Raw genomic sequence first — 23,698 nt, 5'->3', positions numbered from 1 at the left:
TTGGAAACCCTAACAGAAAAAGTTCTATATATACCCGTTTCTAAATCGGAAACTAAATTACATCGTTAATAACTTCCACCTCCGATGTCCGATTCAAACGCGTCACATGTCCACGCACTCGTATCGACGAGCTCTACAACTTTCGTGAAGAAAGTTTTCATCAACGATCGACGGAATAAAAGTCGATATATTTGTTACGGAAACGTAACGTTTTTCAAATTAAGCGTTCCGATAACGTTTTCGTTTTCGATTCCCGACGTTACAAAATGGAACGAACACGATTTCATATTTTCGAAAACTTATAACTTTAGAAATAGTCGATTAACTCGTCCCGAAAAATCGGGTTATTACACCAAACATCTCAGAGATAGAAAGGTACAAATTTATCGAACGAACCGCATACCTTCGTATACGTCAAGAGTCCATTGATGAGTTTGGAAATGGTGAGACTGTAATGTCGTGTGGACCTTGTAAGATAGTTACCGCGAAATTGAGGAGATAATAAGATATGATTGATTCTTGAGAATGCAAAGTCTTTGATGACAAGTCCACACGCTTGGATTATCCAAATAATGTGAAACTACTGTCTACTGGTATGATATTATCACTTAGTTTTGGAAATCTAATGCAGTCCCGTCAATTCAATGAATCAAGAATAGTATTAAAAAACTTTATCATGGGAAGAAAAGTCTAGAGTGCTATCCCCCGCAAATCTAGACAAAGTGGTTAGAATTCACTTCCATCACTTTCAACTGCACGTACTGCAATTTCCAGGCTCTGCATAATGTGTAGACTTCTTTTTAAATTCGTAGAACTATTGGAATGTTGACTTGGCTAACCCAACTTACAATTGGTAGGAACCATGGAAGCATAGAGAAGACTTTGAATACTTGTTCACTTCCATTCAATCTTATATACCTTATGTTAAAGCAAAAACAAATGACAGAAAATATAGAGAAGTACCACCAGTGAGACATTCTTGCATGGCTTTTCTTGCGGCATGCCTTCTTGCCTTTGCAGTTTTTTTCAATGCTCAAGCACGATTAGTGCCATCTAATATAAGCCGTGGTTCTTCTTTAACACCCCATTCCAACTCCTCGTGGTTGTCAAGCTCCGGTGTGTATGCCTTCGGTTTTTATAAGCAAGGCAATGGCTATGCTGTGGGGATAGTACTTGTTGGAATCCCTGAAAAGATTGTAGTCTGGACCGCAAATCGTGATGACCCCTTGGTCTCGGACAATGCAACATTGCTCTTGACAGCAGACGGGCTCTCTTTGAAACCGACACAAGGGCAACCAATGGTGGCAAGTACTACTCAGGCAGTTTTCTCTGCTTCAATGCTTGATTCTGGTAACTTTGTACTATACAACTCTGATCAGGAAATAGTATGGCAAAGTTTCGATAATCCAACTGATACGCTTTTGCCGGGACAAACTTTGAGAGCAGGGTCACAGCTTTACTCAGCTAAATCTGAGACTAATAGCTCAACTGGCATTTTCCGTCTCATTATGCAAAAAGATGGTAACCTTGTTCAGTACCCGGTAGCTACATCAGATCCTTACTACGCAACTGGCACGGATGGAAGTGGAAACAATGTGACTCTGAACTTGGATGCTGATGGCCATCTCTACTTGGTGAATAACACCGTCACTATATTCAATATTACGAATGGAGGTATTACTACTGATCAGAGCAAATCTTATCTCATGAGACTTGATATAGATGGAATTTTTCGCTTGTATTCCTATAGTTTGAAGCAGAATGGAAACTGGTCAGTTGAGTGGCAATCAACATTAGATAAGTGTAACCCTTTAGGTGTATGCGGATTTAACAGTTACTGTGTCACAATGGATCTAAAAGCTGAATGCAAATGCCTTCCAGGATTTGAGCCTACCACCCTGGGGGATCAGACCTCAGGCTGTGGGAGGAATACGGTTGCGGATGTTTGCAATTCCGTGAATGAAAGCTTTACATACATCATGCAAGAACTTCCCAGCACAAGATGGGATAACTTTGCATACATGACTCTGTCTTTATCAGACAAAGAAGAATGCAACAAGGCCTGCTTGGAGGATTGCAACTGTGAGGCCGCACTTTTCGTAGGGGGAAGCTGCAGAATGCAGAGGCTTCCCTTGAGTTATGGAAGAAGACGGTTAGACACTTCAGACTCAGCTTTCATCAAGGTTGGCATTTCTAAACCTCCAGCTGCAGATAATTTCCTCAAGGACAAAAACAAGAGAAAAGGTCTAGTTGCAGTCCTTATTCTTGGAGTCCTATTAACTGCTTTTGGGACCAGTTTGTTGGTGATCTCTGTGTTTGCATTCTGGAAACCTAAAGTTTGGGGTTATAAAATGATGAATCAGCTCAATGGTGATGTTGAATGGAATGAGGATGAAGTGGCTCCGCGACCATATGCTTATGAGCAGCTAGAGAAGATGACTGATAATTTCAAGGAGGAGGTTGGTAGAGGAGCTTCTGCAACAGTTTATAAAGGGGTGATGTTATGTAGCCACAAGCTAGTTGCCGTGAAGAAACTAGAGAATGTTGCAGCTGAAGGAGAAAAAGAATTCCAGACTGAGATGAAAGTAATTGGCAGAACTCATCACCGGAGTTTAGTGCGTTTACTTGGGTATTGCCATGATGGACCAAAGAAGCTTTTGGTGTATGAGTACATGAGGAATGGATCACTTGCAGATATACTCTTCACACCTAAGAGGAAACTTTATTGGGAAGAAAGAATGGGAATTGCTCGCAACATAGCACGAGGGTTACTTTATCTGCATGAAGACTGTGATACACAGATCATCCACTGTGACATAAAGCCTCAAAACATACTGATGGATGAGTACATGTGCCCCAAAATCGCCGACTTCGGTTTGGCAAAGCTGCTTCAGCAAGACCAGACCAGAACCACTACCGGCATCAGAGGAACAAAAGGGTATGTTGCACCTGAGTGGCATAGGAAAATGCCTATAACAGTTAAAGCAGATGTTTATAGCTTTGGAATTGTGCTGCTGGAGATTGTATGTTGTCGAAGGAATGTGGACTGGAGTCTTCCTCAGGAGGAGGCTATCTTGGATGAATTAGTCTACCATTACTTCGAGAGTGGCGAGCTTAGCAAATTGATTAGGGATGAAGAGATAAACGTAAGGCAATTTGAAAGGGTGATTAAAGTGGCACTTTGGTGCATGCAGGATGAGCCATCGCTTCGTCCTTCTATGAAGAAAGTTCTTCTTATGTTGGAAGGGACTGTCGACATACCAATCCCTCCAAATCCAAGTTCTTTCCTTAATAGCATCTAAATTGTATGTGATCCTTAAGTACTGATGTAATCAAGAAACCAATTGATCGGCCTCGCATGTTGCTTAGTAATAATTGAAATAATCCACTTGTCATTATTCATTGTAAGACAACTGCTTTTGTGCATAATCTCAAAGTGGCTGCAGCTATGTCTCATACCAATCTTATGCACCATAGATCACAAAATGTTCCCTTGACATCTGGTGATCACATTTTGCCGCTGCATTAGAGATCGACATATATTGCATTCTTAACACAACTAGACAATAATGCAACGCACAACAACGTTTTATGGTATGAAATAGTCTCATTTGGGGCATTGCCTGATTGTTTCCCTATGAGAGATAAATTTAGCTGAGCCATGCCAAGTCTACACAAGTAGTACACAAAAAGAATTTTAACAAAAGTCCAGACCAACTTTCACACAAACACGGTGCAATTGAAAGTGATGGAAGTAAAAGTCGTTGATATCTTTAGATTGACACAGATAGTCCCATCTTATTCTCTCTTTCAAACTTTGAATATGATTTTGGATTCGAAGGACAGACCAGACTCAGTGGACCCGGTCATCATAGACTCATTCGTGTAACAACTGTCTCAAAGTCTTCTGCAGTTTCATTCTCAAAAAAAAAAAGTATTCTGCAGTTCTGAAGAAATTACAGATTTCTTGAGGCCTGAGTTATTACTTATCAAGTTATTAGAAAGTAGCTCATACCTTAGAAAGCTTTCCTATAAAGAAATTTACGAAGTAGCATAAACAATTATGATAACACAAGGACGTACATACAGAGAATGAAGTTTGAAACACTCCAATCTAAGAACTAGTTTTACCAGATCGATCAACTGATGAGCTCACAACTGTTGAGAATCTAGATAGTACTGAGAAATGAAACTGGACTAGGAGGAACTGGGATATCTACAGTCCCTTCCAACATAAGCAGAACCTTTTTCATAGATGGCCGGAGTGACGGCTCATCCTGGATGCACCATATTGCCACTCTAACCACCCTTTCCAACTGCCTTATGTTTATCTCTTCATCTCCAACCAATTTTTCAAGCTGACCACTCTCAAAATAATGGTAAACCAGATCATCCAAGATAGCTTCATCATGAGGAAGACTTAAGTCCACATTCCTCCGACAGCATACAATCTCCAATAGCACAATTCCAAAGCTATAAACATCTGCTTTAACTGTTATAGGCATTTTCCTATGCCACTCAGGTGCAACATACCCTTTCGTTCCTCTGATGCCGGTAGTGGTTCTAGTCTGGTCTTGCTGAAGCAGTTTTGCCAAACCAAAGTCGGCAATTTTGGGGCACATATACTCATCCATCAATATGTTTTGAGGCTTTATGTCACAGTGGATGATCTGTTTATCACACTCTTCATGGAGGTAAAGGAAACCTCGTGCTATGTTGCGAGCGATTCCCATTCTTTCTTCCCAATTTGGTTTACCCTCAGATGTGAAGAGTATATCTGCAAGTGAACCATTGCTCATGTACTCATACACCAAAAGCTTCTTTGGTCCGTCAAGACAATACCCATGTAAATGGACTAAATTCCGGTGATGGGTTCTGCCAATGACTCTCATTTCATTCTGGAATTCTTTGTCGCCTTCACCAGTTGCAACTTTCTCAAGTCTCTTGACAGCAACTAGCTTTTGGCTATTTGCGATCGCCCCTTTGTAGACAGTTCCTGAGGCTCCTCTACCAACCTCTTCATTGAAGTTATTAGTCATCTTCACTAGCTCTTCATAAGCATATGGCCGCGGAGCGCCATCTTCATTCCACTCAGCATCACCATTAAGCTCATTCATTCTTTTATATGCCCAGACATTGTGTTTCCATAATAAAATTACAGAAATCACCAATAAAATGGACCCCAAAGCAGTAAATGACACGCCAATAATCAAGAATAATTTTTTATCATCTTTCCTGCTTCCTTTGGGAACAACTGCATCAGGTGCTGGAGGTACAGAAGACATCACTACCTCCTTGATGAAAAGTATATTCGGAGTACTCATATCTCGTCTTCCATATCTCAAAGGAGGCCTCTGCTTTATGCATGTTGAACCATCAAAGATTGCAGCCTGACAGTTCAAATCATCCAAACAAGCCTGTTTGCAATCTTCTTTACCTGAAGATGACAGTTGCATATACGGCTCATTCTCCCATGTTGTGCTGCCCAGTTCTAGGATGGCATAGCTGCAGTTCGAATTCTTCAATTTGCAAACATCTACAACAGAGGAATTGCTCTCACAACCTAAAGTCTGATCTCCCGGGTTGACATATTCGAATCCAGGAAGACATGGACAGTCGGCTCTTGCCCCCATAGTAACACAGTAGCTATTAACTCCACATGCACCTTTAGGGACACATCTATCCTCTGAAGATGACCATTCAATAGACCAATTTCCTTTCTGTTTCAAATCATACGAATACACACGAAAAATCCCATCTGCATCAATTCTCGCAAGATAAGACCATCCTCGAGTGGCTCCATCAAAGAGATTTTTTAAAATTCCACCAGTATCATTGAGCAAGTAAAGACGGCCATTAACACCCAAATTTAGTGACACATTTGTTCCACTTCTATCTGTATAAGATGCATAGTACGCATATCGAGCGGAATAAGGACTATCATTTCCGGTGTCCACAGGATATTGGACAAGGTTTCCATCAACTTGCATAGCGAGGCGGAAAATGCCTGATGAGTGATTAGTTTCTGATTTAGCAGACAGAAGTTCTTTCCCTGCCAGTAGTGGTTGAGTGGGCAACAAGGTATCAGTTGGGTACCGAAAGCTTTGCCATACTATTGCACCACTGGCATTGTACAGCACAAAATTACCCGAATCCATCATTGAAGCAGAAGAAACATTGTTCTCCCCAATCACCAAACTTTGCCCTTGTGTAGATCTCAAGGCAATCCCAGCACTTGTGAAGAGCAAGCTGGCATTGTCCGAGACTAGTCCACCATCTCGGTTTGCAGTCCACACTACAGTCCTTTCCGGGATCCCAGCAACAACTATCCCCACAGCGAAGCCATTGCCTTGCTTGTAAAATCCAAAGGCATACATACCAGAACGAGACGCCCATGAGGAGTTGGTCGTAGGTGTTAAAGCAGAGCCCAGGCTTATATTAGACTGCAGCTGCTGTGCTTCAGCATAATTGAAGAAGGCAAAGGCAAGAAGATAACAAAGTATAAAAGCCATATCTCAATGAGACTGCTCTACCTTTTCTCCACACTTTTTTTTTTTCTCAAAACAGTACAGAATTGGTTGTAGTTTGAAGTTCTTAAGTTGCTTTGATATAAGACATAGTGATTAATGAACCTATAGGAGCTCGTTCTCTCTGTCGGAATGACTTGCTTTAGCCAAGTCAATGTCCCTTTGAAATGTCAAGATTCCACAAATGCGCGTCATTTGACAATGTGTCGATATAGTCTAAACTCTGAAACTTAATAAACACTAGGAACCTAAAGACAAGGCAAAGACTCGAGCTTCCAATGAACTAGAGAGTTGGGACAGCATTTCTTATGCCTTGACTGGGATGACATTGAATTTTCTTGCTCTGCAAAATGCCTAAATCACTAAATTATGGTTCCGATTTTCATTTCCAACAGGACTCACAATATCAGAAATTAAATAAGCAATAGTAACTTCAAGGCAGTAGGTCTTGAAAACAGATGATCCGGTATGCCGTAGAAACACTAACCAACAGACTGATTATGTGAACTATACCTACTATTTTACTCACCCCTCGCTGAATGTTTAATGCGAAACCTAAGACACAAACAGAAAAGAGGCAACCAAATATGAACCATATGCTATTAACCACCACTGTTACGGCAATTAACTTCCACCATGAAGCTCGTTGCCAGTGATTGGGCGGCTGGTATTTCCATTTAATAACCAGAAAATTGGGAGTGTAAGAGTTTTTTCAGGTGGGTGCAGAGATGGGGCAAATCTTCCCATTAAGATATCCCTATGCTATAGCAAATTGCATATGAGTGACAAGGTCCACCCTATCAGAGGTGGATGAGAGTAGAGGCATTAGAGAGAAGTGACTACACTAGCAAGCAGATTGCCCAAGAAACGTAAATAATGACTACCGAGGAGATTACACTCGCCCTAGAAGATGTGGAAGCTCCTAACTCTAAAGTTCAGAAAGTCGAAATTATAGACATCCAATGGGGTACATCTATCACTTGGAGCAAAGAGGCGCTGGGAGCTTATGGCAATGCAACAATGGTTCAAGTCTTGTTGAATGGAAAGATCTGGATATTTAAAATACTCGAAGAAGATGAACAAATCTAAAAGGGGTAAACATATTGCCGGATTTGATTTTACAGGTTCTGAAAACATCCGCAGTCAAAATCAACAATTTATAGAGTAATGGATGTATCATGACCTAATTGCAACCAAAATTGCAATGTAAATTAAAAGAGGCTAGACAAATCAGATAGAAATATACCTAAATTGGGGACTGGGCTTTTTGAACCTACAATAACTTAGTGAACTACAATTTCTTCACATCGTGGTTCCAACCAAACTGTAGAGAAACAAAGAACAAAACTTTTTGTTTCCCATGACCTCTATACCATGGGATATGTTAAAGGAACCTATCAAATATGCAGAGGCACCAATGTGTTCTGAACCACGGTGCACTTACTCAGTAGCTAAGGTCATGGTCACTTACCATTAATTTTTTTTAGTTGAAAGGAAGATAAGAACATTTAGGTTCAAAAATGAAATGATCGAAAATGATTCATCAAAACAACAAAACTAAGATTCATGTAAAGGACTACCTGAATCAGGGAAGATTCAAATGGGAATCGCCCTTAATTCTATTTGAAATAGCCTACCCACTAATTGCCATCTAGGATGAATGGCTGTTTGATTTTTGATAGTGGCAATTGGCAAACATAAACATTAGTGATTTGGTGAAATCAAATAAAGATATAAAACACATTCAACATGTGTTGATGAACTGCTCCTAGCAAGGTTTGGAAAAGGGGTTTGAATGTGGGGCAAGTACTTACCAAGATGCTTTCATCCTAGATCGATTGTTTTGAACTTTGGAGGGTGCAAGAGCTGCAAAGTCATCCAACTTCAACAATGATAACACCATGAAGTTCAGATTCCTTACAAAGCAGGTTTACAAAAGGTCAATGTTGCCAGCAATATAAGGGACAAAAAGAACATACAAGTCATTGCAGTTCATGTGTACAAACTTCACCAAGAAAAAGTACGCTGCATAGTATATCTAGATGTAAAAAATATATCTCCCAGCAGTTTATGAGATAAATGGGATAATTTAACATCAAGAATGAACAATGAAGGGAATAACATTTGAGGAAATTAACATGCAATGATGGCTTAACTGATTAAGTTTAAGCAGAATTTGCATTTATAAAGTAACCATCTATTGTAAACGACCAAACATACAATTCATGAAGCATCTAAACCATCAGCAGAAACTTTTCTATATATACAGATAAAATTGGACAAAACGTAGGACTTTGTAGGTGCTAACATCAGATAGAAGTTCTTGCCCGATTCAAGGATTAAATTTACATCCCTCCCACTATGCGGTCTCTCACTCTATGTGCTGCACTTTGAAGCTTTATCCAGAATGTCAAAAACACTTTGTAGAGTCATTTCCTCTACAATAACAACCTTGTCTCTTGATTTAGAGCCACATCCAATAGAAACCTGCCTTCTTTTTACACCTAAAACCTGTAATTTGAGAAGAATATAGATAAGAAGGTTTCACTTGTCAACACTGACACACGGCTAAACCAAGTAGAGGACAAATCATTTTATACAAAAATTATGTTACAATACATTTTATGACAATAAACATCAGAATCTTGAAGGCTATGGCTCACTCTGTGCCCACCCAATACAGAAACTAGTCAAACTACTGATCTACTCTTCATATGAAACAGACATAAACGTCTCATCAAACAGTATACAATATCTTTTCAGTATTTACAAGGGAAAATATAAATTTCTTCAGTATTTGTGTGCCTCTGTCTGTATGTATTATTTAGGGCATCTAGTATGTATTTTGTTCATGCACAAACACATTATCATACAGCAAACATTCAACCTAGTTTCCAAAGCCCTGGAAGACAGAAAAATATTTAACCAACCAAATTTCTTTGATACAGTGGATAAAAATCTACAAGAGTCACTTAAAACTTACCCTATGGTTTCAAGCAACTTTATTCTTAGCCACAACAATAAACCCATCTACATCATTGCCATTCTTAGTCACACAAAGTATGATTGTAAAATCAATACTACAATGACCATTCTGAAACATAACGAAAATCAAGCTCCACTGATGTGCCTTTACAGAATCATATCAAAGGAGCTTATTCCACCATTCGAAAGACCCCTTACCGCACTTCCCTCTATCGTTACCTCAGATATCAATTCACTTATATACACAACAACTCTTGCTTACAGCTACAAAAGCTTTCCGACTAAAAATCACTTTTTCTTGAATGAGAGAACAAGTACCCTTCAAACTTCTGCAGCAATATTCTTAACTACCACGCGCCCACACACCTTAGCTTGCCAGTTCCCACAACATATTCTAACCTGCCAATCTTTTACCCAACACTTATCCTTCTACACTAACCTCATGAGCATCCTATCGCACCCCGTACATGTCAACAAGCACAAAAATCTCCCTATTAGTTTATCACAATTCCTGTAAATATATAACCATGATCTGGAGGCCTCCGGATTGTTCGTACCGCTCATACTTCCCCTCAAGCTTTCATCACAAAAGAACCAGCATTCTTGTGTGGTGCATTTCAACTCTACCACTCTCTAGTCTCAACTGCTTAACATCACAATAAAAACCCACATACTCTCCTGTTGTGATTATTTACTATAAAGTAACAATTTTTCTCTCGCTCAACTCTATTTGTTTGTCGAAGTAAGTTTCATTATTACCTATCAACAAAAACAAAGTACGTATTTTTTTTTTCAACTTAGAGAGAGAGAACAAAAAAGCTTACGGAGCTAATGTAGTCGAGAAGGGCGGCGTTGGCTTCGCCGTCTTTGGCGGGCGCATCGATCTGCACGCCCAGAGCCTCGTCACTGAAATCTTTGATCCAAAAAAAAACAAGAGATTAGAGAAATGCGGGCATCCATTGATGATGATTGAGAATAGAGAGAGAGAGAGAGAGAGAGAGAGAGAGAGAGAGAGAGAGGGGTACCGGTGATGGAGGCGAGTTTGGAGCCGGGTTTGGCGTGGATGGTGATGGCGACTGAGGAGGGAGGCACGGATCGTATACAGGCCGGGAAGTTGTTGTTGGCGGAGGACTGAGTCGACTCGGCGGCAGCGTTGGTGGGTTTGCCTTTGGCCTTTCCCTTCTTGGCTGGAGGCATTGTGAGAGTTGCAAGAGAGTTTCTTCTCCGCCTCCACTCGCTCTTCACTTTGGCTAAAATTACATTTTACTCCTGCCCCTATACTATTATCACCGGTTACCGGTTCATGTTGTGAGCGGGTAAAAGTACTAATCAACGGTTTTACACGCTCCTATCAGTTGTTCATGGAAGAATCATTGATACAATTTGCATCATATGTAAGGGATTCATTGGTTCGGGCCAAATGTCACTCGGCTCAATTATTTGGATCGACTTATAGTGAATTATCTTATACAAGAGTTGAAGGCAATGTTTCTCCTTTTACGATCATGACATGGATAAAATAGATGTGTGCATCGAGAGTGTGATTATGTGATTCATTACTAGAAGATTTGAAGACGATATTTGATCTTTTCAACGTTCGTACATAGTGTTCTAGTCACTATAATCAGATAGTGCATAAGTTAGCTAAGAAAATATTTTATATTTTCGGTCAAATCTGTCTGGGTTATTTACTAATGTACTAACTGTTGATGCATCGGTTCCGTTACATTAAATATTACATGATATCGATAATCTATTGTATTATTGTGATTCTTTTCGGACAAGACATGTATTACATGTAGCTCTGTCTATAATCATGAATAATGAAACATCATAATTCGAATAAGATCATCGACCAATTAGAATCTCGAAATGGTAGCCGACTAGCCGAAAGGGGGATATTACTGATTGTGAAGATAAGTAAGCAAGTGTCCTAATACGGCAAAAGTCTCCACATTGCACCATGCCCTCATCCAATGCATCTATCTTCCGGCGGCCATTCAGGTTTCCCATTAGGGACAGCCTGAACTTCCGCCATATCTGTCTAGTCTGATCCTGCAAATGCTTCTCATACAATGCGAGACCCTCCAACTTTTAGCTTCTGAGTGCGCGCATCCAAACCCTTTTCACCATCTCATCACCAAATGAAGGTTCCATTCAATATTTCAACTCATTCCCTAAATCGTAAAACCGCGTCAACCTTTTCCTTCCCCTGGACTCAATCAGGTACAACTAATAATTACAAAAACATGACCAGGTTAATTTTTGGGGCCCCCACAATATGAATGTCGTAAATGCGTTTTTGACTGTAGTCAACGTTGACCCGGGCAACACCGACTTCGACCGTTTGTCTTTTTGGGTCCAGCCGGATTTGATTCTGGAGTGTTTCCGGCGGTCGACAAATTTCGGTCGGCAGAGGCGAATCTAAATTTTGTTATGTAATGTCAACATGGCAACATGTAGGTAGTAGTGATGATGATAAGAAAGAAAGAGATGGCCGATGGGCACTAAAAAAGTTCGATCTGAAGGACATCCATGTCAAATGTTACCAAAATTCGAAGTCGGCTTACTGTACGTGTGGAGGTTTGAAGTTTGAACGACGAAGCTCTGGAAGCTTTAGCTATTTCGAGCTTTGTTAACCAAGTAGAACAAGATGTAAAGTACAATTTGTATTTGTATTAGAAAAATAAATAAAGTGGTAATTAAAGGAATGATTTAGAACACTTGGGGAGTTGGGGTTGTGTAACAACTAACAAGTCTCTATCTTGGTACGTTTTTGGATGTAATGACTATCGTTTTCTTCAGGAATTTGACGGGCGTTTGACACCTATAATCGGTTATCACAAATGTAAATTTCTAAGAGCATCTGCAATAGTTTTGACAAAATTTCTCTAAAATGGAGAAACAAATGTCAAAATCTATAAAAGTTTTATACTCAAACTCTAACAGTTTTTTTTATATATTTCTGCATTTATTACAATTGAATAAAATATTATATAATCATATTTTTATACCCATAAATTATTTTATATATTTAATTTGCTAGTAATTGAAATAAATGATTTAAATTTTTTATTATTTTGATTTGTTGTTATTAAAACTTGAGTTATTAGAGAAAGTGTAGCATTTAATACTCTTGCTTATGTAAAAATTTGCATGTTGCTACAAATTTGGAGAATGAAATGCATAATCAATTCGAGTGGAAAAAATTTTATATTCCCCAAAAGTTCTCTTTTTTTCCAAAATATCAAAACTGTTAGAGATGTTCTACCGGTCAAACACAACTAATCAATTAACTTCATTCAAATCTAATCTGGATATGTCGTAATCAAAATGATTAAGTGACAGTCTTGGCAAATTATTATTTTATAATTATACAAAAGATGAACGGCTGTATAAGTTATGTTTATCTCAAAATTACCATTATACATAAAAAATTTAATATTATTATTAATTGTGCATTGAAGGTGATTTCAAGCTGCTGATCGATGTCCTTCTCAACCGTAATCTATCATACGCTCTCTCTGCGCTTGTTTGGTGTAACAAGATTTTCTCTTCTAATAGTTGATCAATAATAATAATAATAATAATAATAATAATAATAAGCATATTGTACGTATGATATCTAGTGGCAGAATCAGGAAGTGAAGATGGGCGAGACTGATTTTGAGGTTTTTACAATAAAAAGGAAAGACTAAAATCAGACCGGCTCTCAGCTGTTCATCTCAAAATTACCATTATACATAAAAAATTTAATATTATTATTAACTGTGCATTGAAGGTGATTTCAAGCTGCTGATCGATGTCCTTCTCAACCGTAATCTATCATACGCTCTCTCTGCGCTTGTTTGGTGTAACAAGGTTTTCTCTTCTAATAGTTGATCAATAATAATAATAATAATAATAATATTGTACGTGTTCCGGGAGAATTACTATTCTACCCTTATGTGTGTCTTAGCCTAATAGGTTTCCTGTTAGGAGATAGATTAGCATCTCCTTAATAGATTAGGACTCTGAATCCTACGGGATTGTGGTTTTGTAATGCCTATATATAGGTCCTCATATCATTCAATAATACACAATTATTTCATCTTGAAACAGTACGTATGATATCTAGTGGCGGAATTAGGAAGTGAAGATGGGCGAGACTGATTTTGAGGTTTTTACAATAAAAAGGAAAGACTAAAATCAGACCGGCTCTCAGCCAACTAAACCTACCCAAGTTTATCTAAATACGAGTTATCACGTCTGGACTAAAGCCCGATTAAAATTCTACATAATTCCTCCCCTGAATGGAATCTAATATTATGCTAATCTTCTTCTTGTCTCCCTAACATTCTCTATTTCTCCACACACTTCCGAGTTCCGAGTAGCCGAATCCAATATAACTAATGTTGTACAAGGTTCACATACGTACTGCATGTCGGCCCCCCTAGCTTCTGAATAACGACTCCATTAAATTAAGCTACGCACCGAATGGCGTCATGTTCTATTTGGTTCTCTACAACTATATATCAATTAATATCAACGTGATATATCTCCGTATCTTCGTCACGTTCACACATTTTTGCGTTGACTCCCTTATTGACATTACCAATTCTTATCCAATATTTAACGCACCTTATAATGTCCCCAGATTATTAGTTCCACGGTTTTCACACCCCCAATTCCCATCACTTATATAATTCATTTCGATGCAACAAAAACAAGAACGAGCTAGATGTTCTAATCTGTTACAATTACTTCGTCCTGAATTAAGCTAAGCTTCTGATGACAGCCCAGCAACAGAGACCGACCGACTTCAATATTTTCAACACACCACTGTCTACTCCCATGGCGGCGTTAAACTAATAATCCCTCCAATCTATTCCACCGCCTCCACAACTCGGTGAGCCTATATATTTTCGACGCCGGTTCAAACCCAACTTAGTGCCACGCCTCATACCGGGTCGTAGTCGTGTTTCGACAACGTGAAAGTTGATAAGCTTAGGCTAGGTTTGAAGTTTACGTACTTCATTTCCTTGTGAAATATATGTGTTTTCCAAAGGTGGCGAATTCCAGTAGAGACAGAGACGACGAGCGCGCCGCCGCGGCGGGGCAAGGAAATGAGACCCTACAGGGTGAAGAACAGAGAGACCTTAATGAAGAGTGGCTGCTATTCGAGCCGCTGCTGTATTCTCAGCAGCAACGACGAGGCGGTGGTGGCGGCGGTGGAGGGATAGTGGCGTCGTCGTCAAAGCTGTTGAGGTTGGATAGGGAGAGGGAGATGTCTGCTATGGTGTCGGCTTTGACGCATGTTGTGACCGGAGAGGAGCATACTCGGTTTGATGAAGTTGATGGCTTGGCTTCGTCGGCGGGGACTGGTTTGTGGGGCGGCGTTGGCAACAAGAGAGTAAGAGAGGAGGATTGTGATGGCCGTGGACAGAATATATCGGAGGTTTCAAGGCTTTGTAGAGCATTTGGTGATTTCCCACAGCAGGGCTCATCTTCCTCCTCTGTTTTACCAGGTGATTTTTTCTTGTTTAGTAAATTTTTTCACGTAAGTATCTAGTTCTAGTTATTGGATAGAAAGAAAAATCGTGCACGCATTCTATTGCTTTCAGATGAAGTTAGTAGTTAGTACTTTGAATGGTCCAACATTCAGGAAGATGTTCTCTTAATTCGTCGTGGCTTGCAAGATTGTATGGTATGAAGAATACACTAAAACTAAACAAGTATAGCTGTATGTACTAATGTACCATAGAATTATACGAATGAATATAAGTACGTAGTTAAGAATTGCACTCTTCACTTTCAGGCAGTGAAAGTTTCCTTGAACGAAAGTGATTCATCTGCATGGAGTTAGTCTACCACTATAATTTGAACCGATGTGTTTGAAGAGAAGAAATATGTCGTAAAGTTTTTAAGTGTTATAGCAATTGTGTGTAACGTTTGTTATGATGGCTTCTACAGAGAACTCGAACTCAAGAAATAGGAGTAATACAACCACACCAGCTATACAAACAGCATATGAATATAGCGCACCTCAAATATCAGAGCAACCAGTAAGGAGAAAATACAGAGGAGTGAGGCAGAGGCCATGGGGAAAATGGGCAGCAGAGATCAGAGACCCATTTAAGGCTGCCAGAGTTTGGCTAGGCACATTCGATACGGCTGAATCCGCCGCACAAGCCTATGATACAGCTGCCCTGCGCTTCCGAGGCAACAAGGCGAAACTCAACTTCCCGGAAAACGTCAGACTCCGATCACTGCCCTCATCAGCTGCAGAATATGTTAGTCCAATGACGATTCAACCTACAGGTTCAGGTTATTCAAATGCACTTGTGTCCGTTGCTACATCCACCGAGCCTGTTGTTCGCTCCCAAGTAGCAGTTTCATTTCAACAACAAAGGCCACCTATGAGTCTTTATGACCAGATGGTTTTATTATCTTCGTCTTCATCTCCATCTGCTACTACTTCTTCTTCCACATTTGCCTCCTCTGTTTCCTCAGCTTCTTCTTCTCCCCCACCTCCGGCCTTTTCGTCACGTTTTATGACTCAGGCAACGTCACCAGTTCATCTTAGACAAGCCACTGGCGATCAGAGTGACGAAGCTGATTTTTCAGTGCAGCAGCACCGATCAATGAGCTCCGGCCATTATACTTCCTAGACGATAGCTTTCACCATTTTTTGTTTCTCCTGTTTCTTTTTTTTCACTGAACATGATATGGTTTTCGGTTGTGAAATCCGTCACGTTCTGGTTATAGTTTCTGTATCATTCCCCTAGTGTTGCTCATAAATACAAAAACATTTAGTTTGTGATTCTGTTTTGACAAACATTTCTATATTAACGACTTGGAAGTGCTAACTGAATCAAAAACTTGTTTGGTATAAAGAGTGTTGTTCACATTAATGTATATGCCAGGGACTGAAATTCGCGGTCTCTTGGTACGTCAAATAAAGACAGAAAAAATGGAGAGAATTAGCAGATACCCAAAGATCAAGAATGCATAACAATAGAAAGTTCAGGACCAAACTGATTGAACCTGAACGTAAAGATCGAACGCACAAGGCAATATCTTTGATTCTGTGGCAAGGTCATAGAGTCAATATGGCTTAGAGAAGTGAAGTGGAAAAAACCTGGATGGCACAGGCAATGGGGCAGCATAGAGATGAAATATGATAGTAGACGACTAGACGACCATAGGGTGATATGAGTGATTGAGTGGTTAGCACAAGTCATGACGCAAGTTCATTTAGCCAAAGACGAGAAGAACTGAATCAGTAGTGAAGTATGAAAGGCCACCAAACGTCCAAACCTATTAATTAGCTACCCAGTAAAAAGTTGAAATGATAATTGCCAAGGAAAACACTAGATGAAATCAATTTACGAGCAAAGGAAAACTAGAAGAAATTTTCAGTTGCCTGCTGGCACGCCGAAAGCAAATATACAACAAGGAACTTAGTTCTAACATAACAAATAACTTGATACTTAGAAAGTTTGATAGTACACTAGAAGAGGGCTCTTTTCTCATACAGTCAGAAAAAACCACATCTTTGAAGAATGATTACTTAGAACTGCAACACTAATTTAATAGCATCATTGGTCTTGAAAAGAATAAAGACTTGCGACCCAAGTCTTGTTACACCTTCAGAACTGCCTTGTGAACCATGGTTTCTTTGTGTATTTGGTGGCAGCTCTTCTCAACAAGATCAAGCAGTGTCTCCAAGTTTGTCGCCCACGAATTAAGAACATTGTTACTATCTTTTGCAGTTTGGAAACAGATTATGCCTATTGGCCTGTCAATCTTCGCTACCAGCGCCTTGGACACAACCATTTCTGAGAGATGCTTCTCAGCTTCCTGAATAATTAAAAAAAGAACTTTTGTAAAGCTAGACTGAATATACAATAGCAGATTTCAAGTGTGCATGCCAAAAACTTTGATGGAAATGCAAAAGGTACATGAGCAAATGATGTACTAAGAACAAACAAACTAGTAGTCCAATCAGTAGCCAAAATCAGCTCACTGAATCACCTGGATCACAATAATTTTCCTTCTCTCCTCCTCCTATACCATTTTCCTAGTTCTTAGTCAACCAGTAAGCCTGATAAAACCCCTTTTCAACAGGTTATGCAATCACAATCATTGAAAAGTGGATACGGTCAATCGTATCTACAACAGAAATAAATATTATAAAGATAGCCTCTACAAACCTGGATACTTAGACAGAGCAGCTCTGCAAGTCTTTTCAAGGTAACCCTCGAGTAATACTTTGAAACAACTAGAATATTCTGCAAAAGAATCCCATGTCATAAATGTGATTGCAGACCAAACAGTGAAATAAAGGGCAGATATTAAGATGCGTGATGTCTTGGGGAAACTTACATGTTCAATTATCCTCTGCTTTAGATCTCCAGCTGCTTTGTCACCCAAAGAGCCACCTAGCATATTCCTCTCATTCTCAAACTCATCCTTGAACTTATTCCATAGAGTGGTCCATTGTATGACTTCCATAGTCTTCACTTGTTTCAATAGTAACCTACAAGAGAATAACAAGGAACACATCATACCTATTGCAGATGCAACTTTAATGACAAAAATAAGAGTTTCTGCCACAGATGCTACTGTTGAAAATACCTAAAGTATGGAATCTCAGAAAGATTCTTATCCTCCAGGGTGGAATTAAGTAGGCTTGACTGCATCGGATCATATGGTGACAGAACTAAGTACCAACAGATTTTCCTCAATATCTACAATGAAGAGCATGTTAAAATAGTTAAGCACAACAACAAAATTTTCTTCATCTACTCTTAAGCTGGTCCTTAAGTGTAACAGGCTTCACCAAAGTTTAGTATACCCAGAATATAACCTTTTTTTTTTCAACAAAAACTCAACATGATTATGCAAAGAAATTTAAAAACTCTCAATACGAACAAAAACAAAAAGTTAATGCAAAAAGAAACAGTCAGGTAAGGTGAAAAAAGAAAAGAACATGATACCCCTTACGAGCTTCCTATACACTCATTTTTACCAACTTGGATAGTTCTTCTTTCAAGAGGAACTTTGCAGATGCAATTTGCCCTTTTATCACTCATTGATTGCTTCGATGTAGAAGCCAAGATTCCAAAGGCAATAGAAACCATCAGAGAAAGACAAATGTTCTCTTTTTGCTACTCTCTTCTTTAGTAAATTTAGCATCATATCCTTACATTGGACAATGATAATTTACTTGGGTTTTGGTTACTTTTGGTGGCTAAAGAATCCCGTACATGAAGACTGATAAAAAAAAAAAGCAATTGAGAATTAAGAGGCCGAGAAGGTCACAAACAATATGGACATCAAGGTTACCTTATGCTTAGCTCAGGTTATCTGCTATCAAATTTCTTTACTTTTTTTTTTTTGACAACTTTACTTTTCAAGAAATTAGCATGTGCGTAACATTTCAAATGAGAAGAGCATGTCAACAGGCCAGATTAGAATAAAGGAGCTTTACCGGTATCCACTGGGCTGGATCCTCTTTAACAGAAGGGATCTCGTATATCGCCTTATAGCAACGACAAATCTCAAGGTAATCATTGTTATGTGAATAATACCTGCAGACAATAGAAAAACATGATTACAGTATATATAAAAACACCCATAATTTGAGGTACCCACAATCCAGATGAGTTAAAGAAACCTAAATAAATTTGAGCATAAAAAGGCTACTTAACTTGTAGCATCTGGAACTCAAAACAAGATATATGAATTCATCATCTCATACCTCAGTCTACACTGATAAATTCATCTAACTGTTACTGAACCACATATCACTTGGTAATTTTGTGTTGATAATACCTACTTCACAATATAAAACACTACGTTCTTTCAAACTGGTGCAGTTCAAATGGAGCTGTGACAGAAATAAATTTAAGTTCTTCCTAAGAAATTTAGGTAGGCTATTATTCGTGAACTTACAAGGGAATATATTCTATGAATTTCATCTCATTTTCTGCAACAGTGCTTTTGGAAACTCATGGAAAACGGTCATCACCGTAATAATATAATTACATATAGAGCTAAAACGAGGAATCCAAATGGTTCCCTTTTGGAACTCAAAACATCCATTGTGTCGATGTCATTGGCATTCCCCAAGTAGCAAGGTAGTTCATAAACACTACCCTAAAGGTATCAACACCCAAAATAACAGAATTTCAACAAGATAAACTGGAATTTACCTTCTTCCATAACATTTTTCATGCTTTAGCAAACTCAGGTAGGAAATACTGAAATAAGTAGAGGAGAATGAATAAGGATAAAAACATACCTTATCATTAATTCATAGTAGATCCGCTTCAACTCCAAGAGCGATGGTACATCAGCAGGAGCTTCTTCAACAATATTATCACCTTCTTTGGGTTTTTTCTTTTCTTTTGAAGCATCAACATCAAATACCCTAGGACTAATCTTCCTCGAAAGTATTTGAGCACGAACAAAATCCTGACGGTCTTCGCACAGACGAACCTACAAGATTGATAATCTTCAACTGAGTCGTATATTTAAAAAAAAAATCTCAACACCTGTGCTTTAAATTAATGACCAAGTAAAAGGAAATTGGAGAGTACCTGCTCAAGAATGAACGCAATCTTCTCAGTTTTTGCCATAGCACCAAATGTTTCAACCTGCAAAGCAGCTTATGATTTAATGACTGCTAGAAAATATCGAGAGGAGCGGAGGGGTGTAATGCACTCACTGCAGTTTCTTGCATCAAATCAGCAGCTTCAGCAATAAGCCCTTGCTCTTCCTTGATCTTTGCAAGTCTTTTGATTAACCTTGCTCTCTCAATTTCAACATATATCTAAAGAACATAAAATCTCATGTTACATAAAATCATATAAACTACAAAATGAGAAGCATCCCAGCAAATGCTTACCTTCCCGGCAGAAACATTATTTAGTGTTTTAATAAGCTCTATACGTGTTTCAAGATCAGGTGTTTGATCAATATATTGCATTGCTTGCTGGACCAATGCAGTTACGGCCTGCATAGAAACAAACCTGATCACAATGAAAATCATAGTACACAGACTTATGGAACTTTTTTTAATAAACTAATTATCCATGAAAAGAAAGATGTGTACAGAGATTATTAAGTTGTGCACCACACAATAACCAATACAGATTTGTAAAGAATGCTTTATAAGACGAGCGCCCTCGCAAACAAGTTTCCCCTTGATTAATTGGAACCTTTTCATAAAGGTTTTGTCTAACAAATGGTAGATAGATTCTGAACTGATACTTTAATTGTGGACTGATAGATGAATAAGGATTATATTTCTTTTTTTCTGTTCATGTGGGAGCTGGTGAATTACTTAAAAGCTCAGAATTTGGTCAGATTACAGGCTTAGGTTGGCTTAGGAGTAGGAACTCAAGTACCCAGAAATTCAGTTGCGACAATTGACTTTTCATTTGCGGTTAACATCTTATTTGGGCTATTGAAATAACTTTATTTTTAGACGTAGAATGATGCAAACATTGGATTTGGGAGTGCAGCACATTTAATGGCTATTGCAGACCCATCTGGGTTATTCCCCTGAACTTGGTATTCAAGGCATTGCAACTTCCCTAATTCTTTTCTTCTGATAGTCTACTTGTTTGATAACTTTTGGTCTTCCTAAACCTAGATCAAATTTGTGATAGTTGTTTTTCAGACTCAATGCCGGATGAAACGTAAAAGAGACATTACAACTAGCTATGTACTAAAATAAACTTAAACTTCACAAATTAAACAGCATATATGTGAAACAATCAAAAGTTAACTAATTGGTCACCTGCTTGAGCTGACCACGGCGCTTGGACAAGACGAGAATCTGGTCATTAAGAGTCTTCCACGCACCAGCTTTGAAGCAAAGCTCAAGAATGTCAGTGGCAGCCTTCTTGGTCCCTGCCACGTCACCAGCGAGCCTCATTTGCTTCTCCACATTCAGCAATTTCTCTATATGGGCGTCCAACTCGCTTCCTCCTTCCTGAAAAATCCAAACATTTCACATTAACCATAACAACTCAAACAATCAACAGCAACAATTTCAATAACTTCTCCTTTTCCTCTTCTGCATAAAAAGGGACCAACTGCCTTACCATTGTTCGAGATCAAGCCGTGAACACAAAACCTTCGCAAGACCCTGAAATAAGTGGAGCACATCAATTAGTGCCAAAGTAAAATTGAGTGTGCTCCATCCAACCAGTTAAAACAAACACATTGGAATACGAGTGTAACCTAGAAAACTGAGTATAGTAGCCCTAATTTTCTGAAGATTAAAAACACCTAAATCCGCAAAACTAATATCCTCCAATAATTCAGTTTGATTGGAATCTTCCAAGAAAAAGGAGACTTGTACGAAATCAATATCCAGTTCGTGTGAAATTCAAACTCAAATCGGCGAAAATTCTAGACGCCTCAGCCCAAGTACACGAGTTGATTCGAGTTGTCCAAAATTGAATAGCTAATTTCAGCTCAATTCGCGAAAAACATGAATGAAAGATGAAGCATTACCTGTAGGGAAGTAAGGCAAAGCAGAGAATTGAAAGGATTGCTGGATTGGTTTAAATCTGGGCTTTGTAGCTGTAGCTCTGCTCCTCACTCTCCTTTGTTGAGCGCAGTTGTGTTCTGACGGGAAGGGCCGGTTAAATTTTTTATCTTTAAACCCAACCCAAAGAAGAAACAACCCCTCGAACACGAAAGGTATTTATATTTTAATTTTTGTGTTAGTTTTCTTCTTCTCTTTCTTTATTTTCTTTTTTTTTTAATAAGGATTATCTTAATTAATGGAAGTATCGAATACATGAGACATAGAGTCTAAACTCCATATTATAAAAATCTAAAATACTATCATATCTACAAATATGTACTCAAATAGACACCTATTAATAAAGAATTACGCTAAAATAACGAGTTTATTTGCTTTGAATAAACGGTGACAAACTAGAAAAAGTAGTAGATATGTAACATGTTCACAAATTCTAATGTCTAATATTCCAGCTTTCCAAATATGTAGCATTTGGAAAAAATATTGAATGTCACATAGTCTCATCCTCCCATTAGGTGGCAACGACCATTTGACGGAAGAACTCGTTGACGACCTAGAGCTGACAAGACACATCAAGTGCCCACACCAAGACAAAGCCCCCCCCCCCTTCTCTTTTCTTATTATTGAAAGCAATATAAAAATAAAAACTACTAATTGATGCAGTATGATAGATACGAGAATAATTCAGAAAATAACAGTAACTTTATTGAATGATATGTGAGCCTATATATAGGCATTACATAACCACAATCTCGTATAATTTTGAGTCTTAATCTATTGCATAGATGTAAATCTATCTCTAATAAGAAACCTAATTAGGCTAAGACACACAAAATGGTAGAATAGTAATTCTCTTGTAATACTCCCCCTTTGTGTCGCATGCTTAGGTTGCATGGCGCACAATGTTGTCTTGGTAAAAACCTTGTCAAGCAAAATAAAAACTTCTTAAGTAAAACAAAAGCTTGAACAAAGGGAAAAAGAGCACAACACACCGTCTACATTTGATAGCATTATGTGAGGTAGACTTCATTTGAAGTTTATGAAACAACTCCCCATGATAAGTGTCATAAGCATGGAGTAAAAAGAACTACGTATACAACATATATTAAATGATTTTCAAAAGTGGTATTGGGCTAATGATTAATTACTAATCTCGCCACATATCCTTAAATCATACATGTTAGACATAGCCAAATTTTGATCTTAGGAAACAAGATTGCATAACAACTAAAAACAAGAGTTTGCAATGAAAATCAGATTTCCGCGTGGAATGACATTCACGCACTTAGATCGCCAGAACTTCTTCGTTATAATAGGTATGAGTGAATTGTAAAATGTTCTGGAAAGTAGACACCCGTGGCTTTCCAATGACATAAAGTTCACAACCTAATTTGAACGGAGCAATTCACAGTGTTCTGTTGAAGTTGACTAACTTGTAAATTCCCAGATAGAATTGTCATACTTTGCTAAAACAGCCACAACTCACTCAATACGACATATAGGTGCCAAAAATGGCATGTGTTTCTTGGTTGTGCAACATGCATCAAGGTCAACTTTGGTAAAACAACGTCATAGACGGTTATTTAATCACTTTAAGTGTGTCCCATAGAATTTTGGGATCTTTTATCGGTAAATATTA

General features: G+C 38.5%; 5 protein-coding genes across 6 annotated transcripts; 2 read left to right on the top strand and 3 right to left on the bottom strand.

The window, feature by feature from the left end:
* Positions 1-934: 934 nt before the first annotated feature.
* LOC126798046 (G-type lectin S-receptor-like serine/threonine-protein kinase LECRK3) lies at positions 935-3,451 on the top strand. Of its 2 annotated transcripts, XM_050524879.1 has the most exons (2): positions 935-1,350; positions 1,447-3,451. In XM_050524879.1, exons 1-2 carry the CDS (start codon positions 984-986, stop codon positions 3,300-3,302), a joined length of 2,223 nt encoding a protein of 740 aa, XP_050380836.1. In that variant the 5' UTR covers positions 935-983; the 3' UTR covers positions 3,303-3,451. The 2 variants fall into 2 exon arrangements, with proteins under 2 accessions (XP_050380836.1, XP_050380828.1); XM_050524871.1 differs by having other exon boundaries at positions 935-3,450.
* Positions 3,452-3,852: 401 nt separating this feature from the next.
* Positions 3,853-6,588, bottom strand: LOC126798038 (G-type lectin S-receptor-like serine/threonine-protein kinase LECRK3). The gene has a single exon (XM_050524859.1). The coding sequence runs from the start codon at positions 6,510-6,512 to the stop codon at positions 4,170-4,172; it is 2,343 nt and encodes a 780-aa protein (XP_050380816.1). The 5' UTR covers positions 6,513-6,588; the 3' UTR covers positions 3,853-4,169.
* Positions 6,589-8,604: 2,016 nt separating this feature from the next.
* LOC126798263 (uncharacterized) lies at positions 8,605-10,746 on the bottom strand. Its single transcript, XM_050525181.1, has 3 exons — positions 10,538-10,746; positions 10,337-10,425; positions 8,605-9,038 (listed from the first exon to the last, which is right to left on the bottom strand). Exons 1-3 carry the CDS (start codon positions 10,707-10,709, stop codon positions 8,904-8,906), a joined length of 396 nt encoding a protein of 131 aa, XP_050381138.1. The 5' UTR covers positions 10,710-10,746; the 3' UTR covers positions 8,605-8,903.
* Positions 10,747-14,179: 3,433 nt separating this feature from the next.
* On the top strand, positions 14,180-16,311 carry LOC126798180 (ethylene-responsive transcription factor ABR1-like). The gene is made up of 2 exons (XM_050525056.1): positions 14,180-15,019; positions 15,465-16,311. Exons 1-2 carry the CDS (start codon positions 14,545-14,547, stop codon positions 16,160-16,162), a joined length of 1,173 nt encoding a protein of 390 aa, XP_050381013.1. The 5' UTR covers positions 14,180-14,544; the 3' UTR covers positions 16,163-16,311.
* Positions 16,312-16,884: 573 nt separating this feature from the next.
* LOC126798164 (26S proteasome non-ATPase regulatory subunit 12 homolog A-like) lies at positions 16,885-22,174 on the bottom strand. The gene is made up of 12 exons (XM_050525030.1): positions 22,026-22,174; positions 21,611-21,654; positions 21,304-21,498; positions 20,407-20,514; positions 20,227-20,331; positions 20,099-20,155; positions 19,801-19,997; positions 18,988-19,087; positions 18,132-18,244; positions 17,880-18,033; positions 17,708-17,785; positions 16,885-17,354 (listed from the first exon to the last, which is right to left on the bottom strand). The coding sequence occupies exons 2-12, from the start codon at positions 21,611-21,613 to the stop codon at positions 17,136-17,138; spliced, it is 1,329 nt and encodes a 442-aa protein (XP_050380987.1). The 5' UTR covers positions 21,614-21,654; positions 22,026-22,174; the 3' UTR covers positions 16,885-17,135.
* Positions 22,175-23,698: the final 1,524 nt, after the last annotated feature.

Source organism: Argentina anserina, chromosome 1 (assembly GCF_933775445.1).
Source record: "Argentina anserina chromosome 1, drPotAnse1.1, whole genome shotgun sequence".
NCBI lineage: Eukaryota > Viridiplantae > Streptophyta > Magnoliopsida > Rosales > Rosaceae > Argentina > Argentina anserina.
This window is presented reverse-complemented; position numbering and strand designations above follow the sequence as displayed.

Excerpts from the sequence above, each read along its gene's own strand:
- LOC126798046 (XM_050524871.1), top strand. The coding sequence starts at position 984 with ATGGCTTTTCTTGCGGCATGCCTTCTTGCCTTTGCAGTTTTTTTCAAT.
- LOC126798038 (XM_050524859.1), bottom strand. The coding sequence starts at position 6,512 with ATGGCTTTTATACTTTGTTATCTTCTTGCCTTTGCCTTCTTCAATTAT.
- LOC126798263 (XM_050525181.1), bottom strand. The coding sequence starts at position 10,709 with ATGCCTCCAGCCAAGAAGGGAAAGGCCAAAGGCAAACCCACCAACGCT. Across the intron at positions 10,426-10,537 it reads CAAACTCGCCTCCATCACCG|ATTTCAGTGACGAGGCTCTG; the intron begins GTACCCCTCTCT and ends TTTGGATCAAAG. Across the intron at positions 9,039-10,336 it reads TTCTCGACTACATTAGCTCC|GTTTTAGGTGTAAAAAGAAG; the intron begins GTAAGCTTTTTT and ends CTCAAATTACAG.
- LOC126798180 (XM_050525056.1), top strand. The coding sequence starts at position 14,545 with ATGTGTTTTCCAAAGGTGGCGAATTCCAGTAGAGACAGAGACGACGAG. Across the intron at positions 15,020-15,464 it reads TTCCTCCTCTGTTTTACCAG|AGAACTCGAACTCAAGAAAT; the intron begins GTGATTTTTTCT and ends TGGCTTCTACAG.
- LOC126798164 (XM_050525030.1), bottom strand. Across the intron at positions 20,515-21,303 it reads GCCGTGGTCAGCTCAAGCAG|GCCGTAACTGCATTGGTCCA; the intron begins GTGACCAATTAG and ends GTTTCTATGCAG. Across the intron at positions 17,786-17,879 it reads AGCAGAGGATAATTGAACAT|AATATTCTAGTTGTTTCAAA; the intron begins GTAAGTTTCCCC and ends ATTCTTTTGCAG.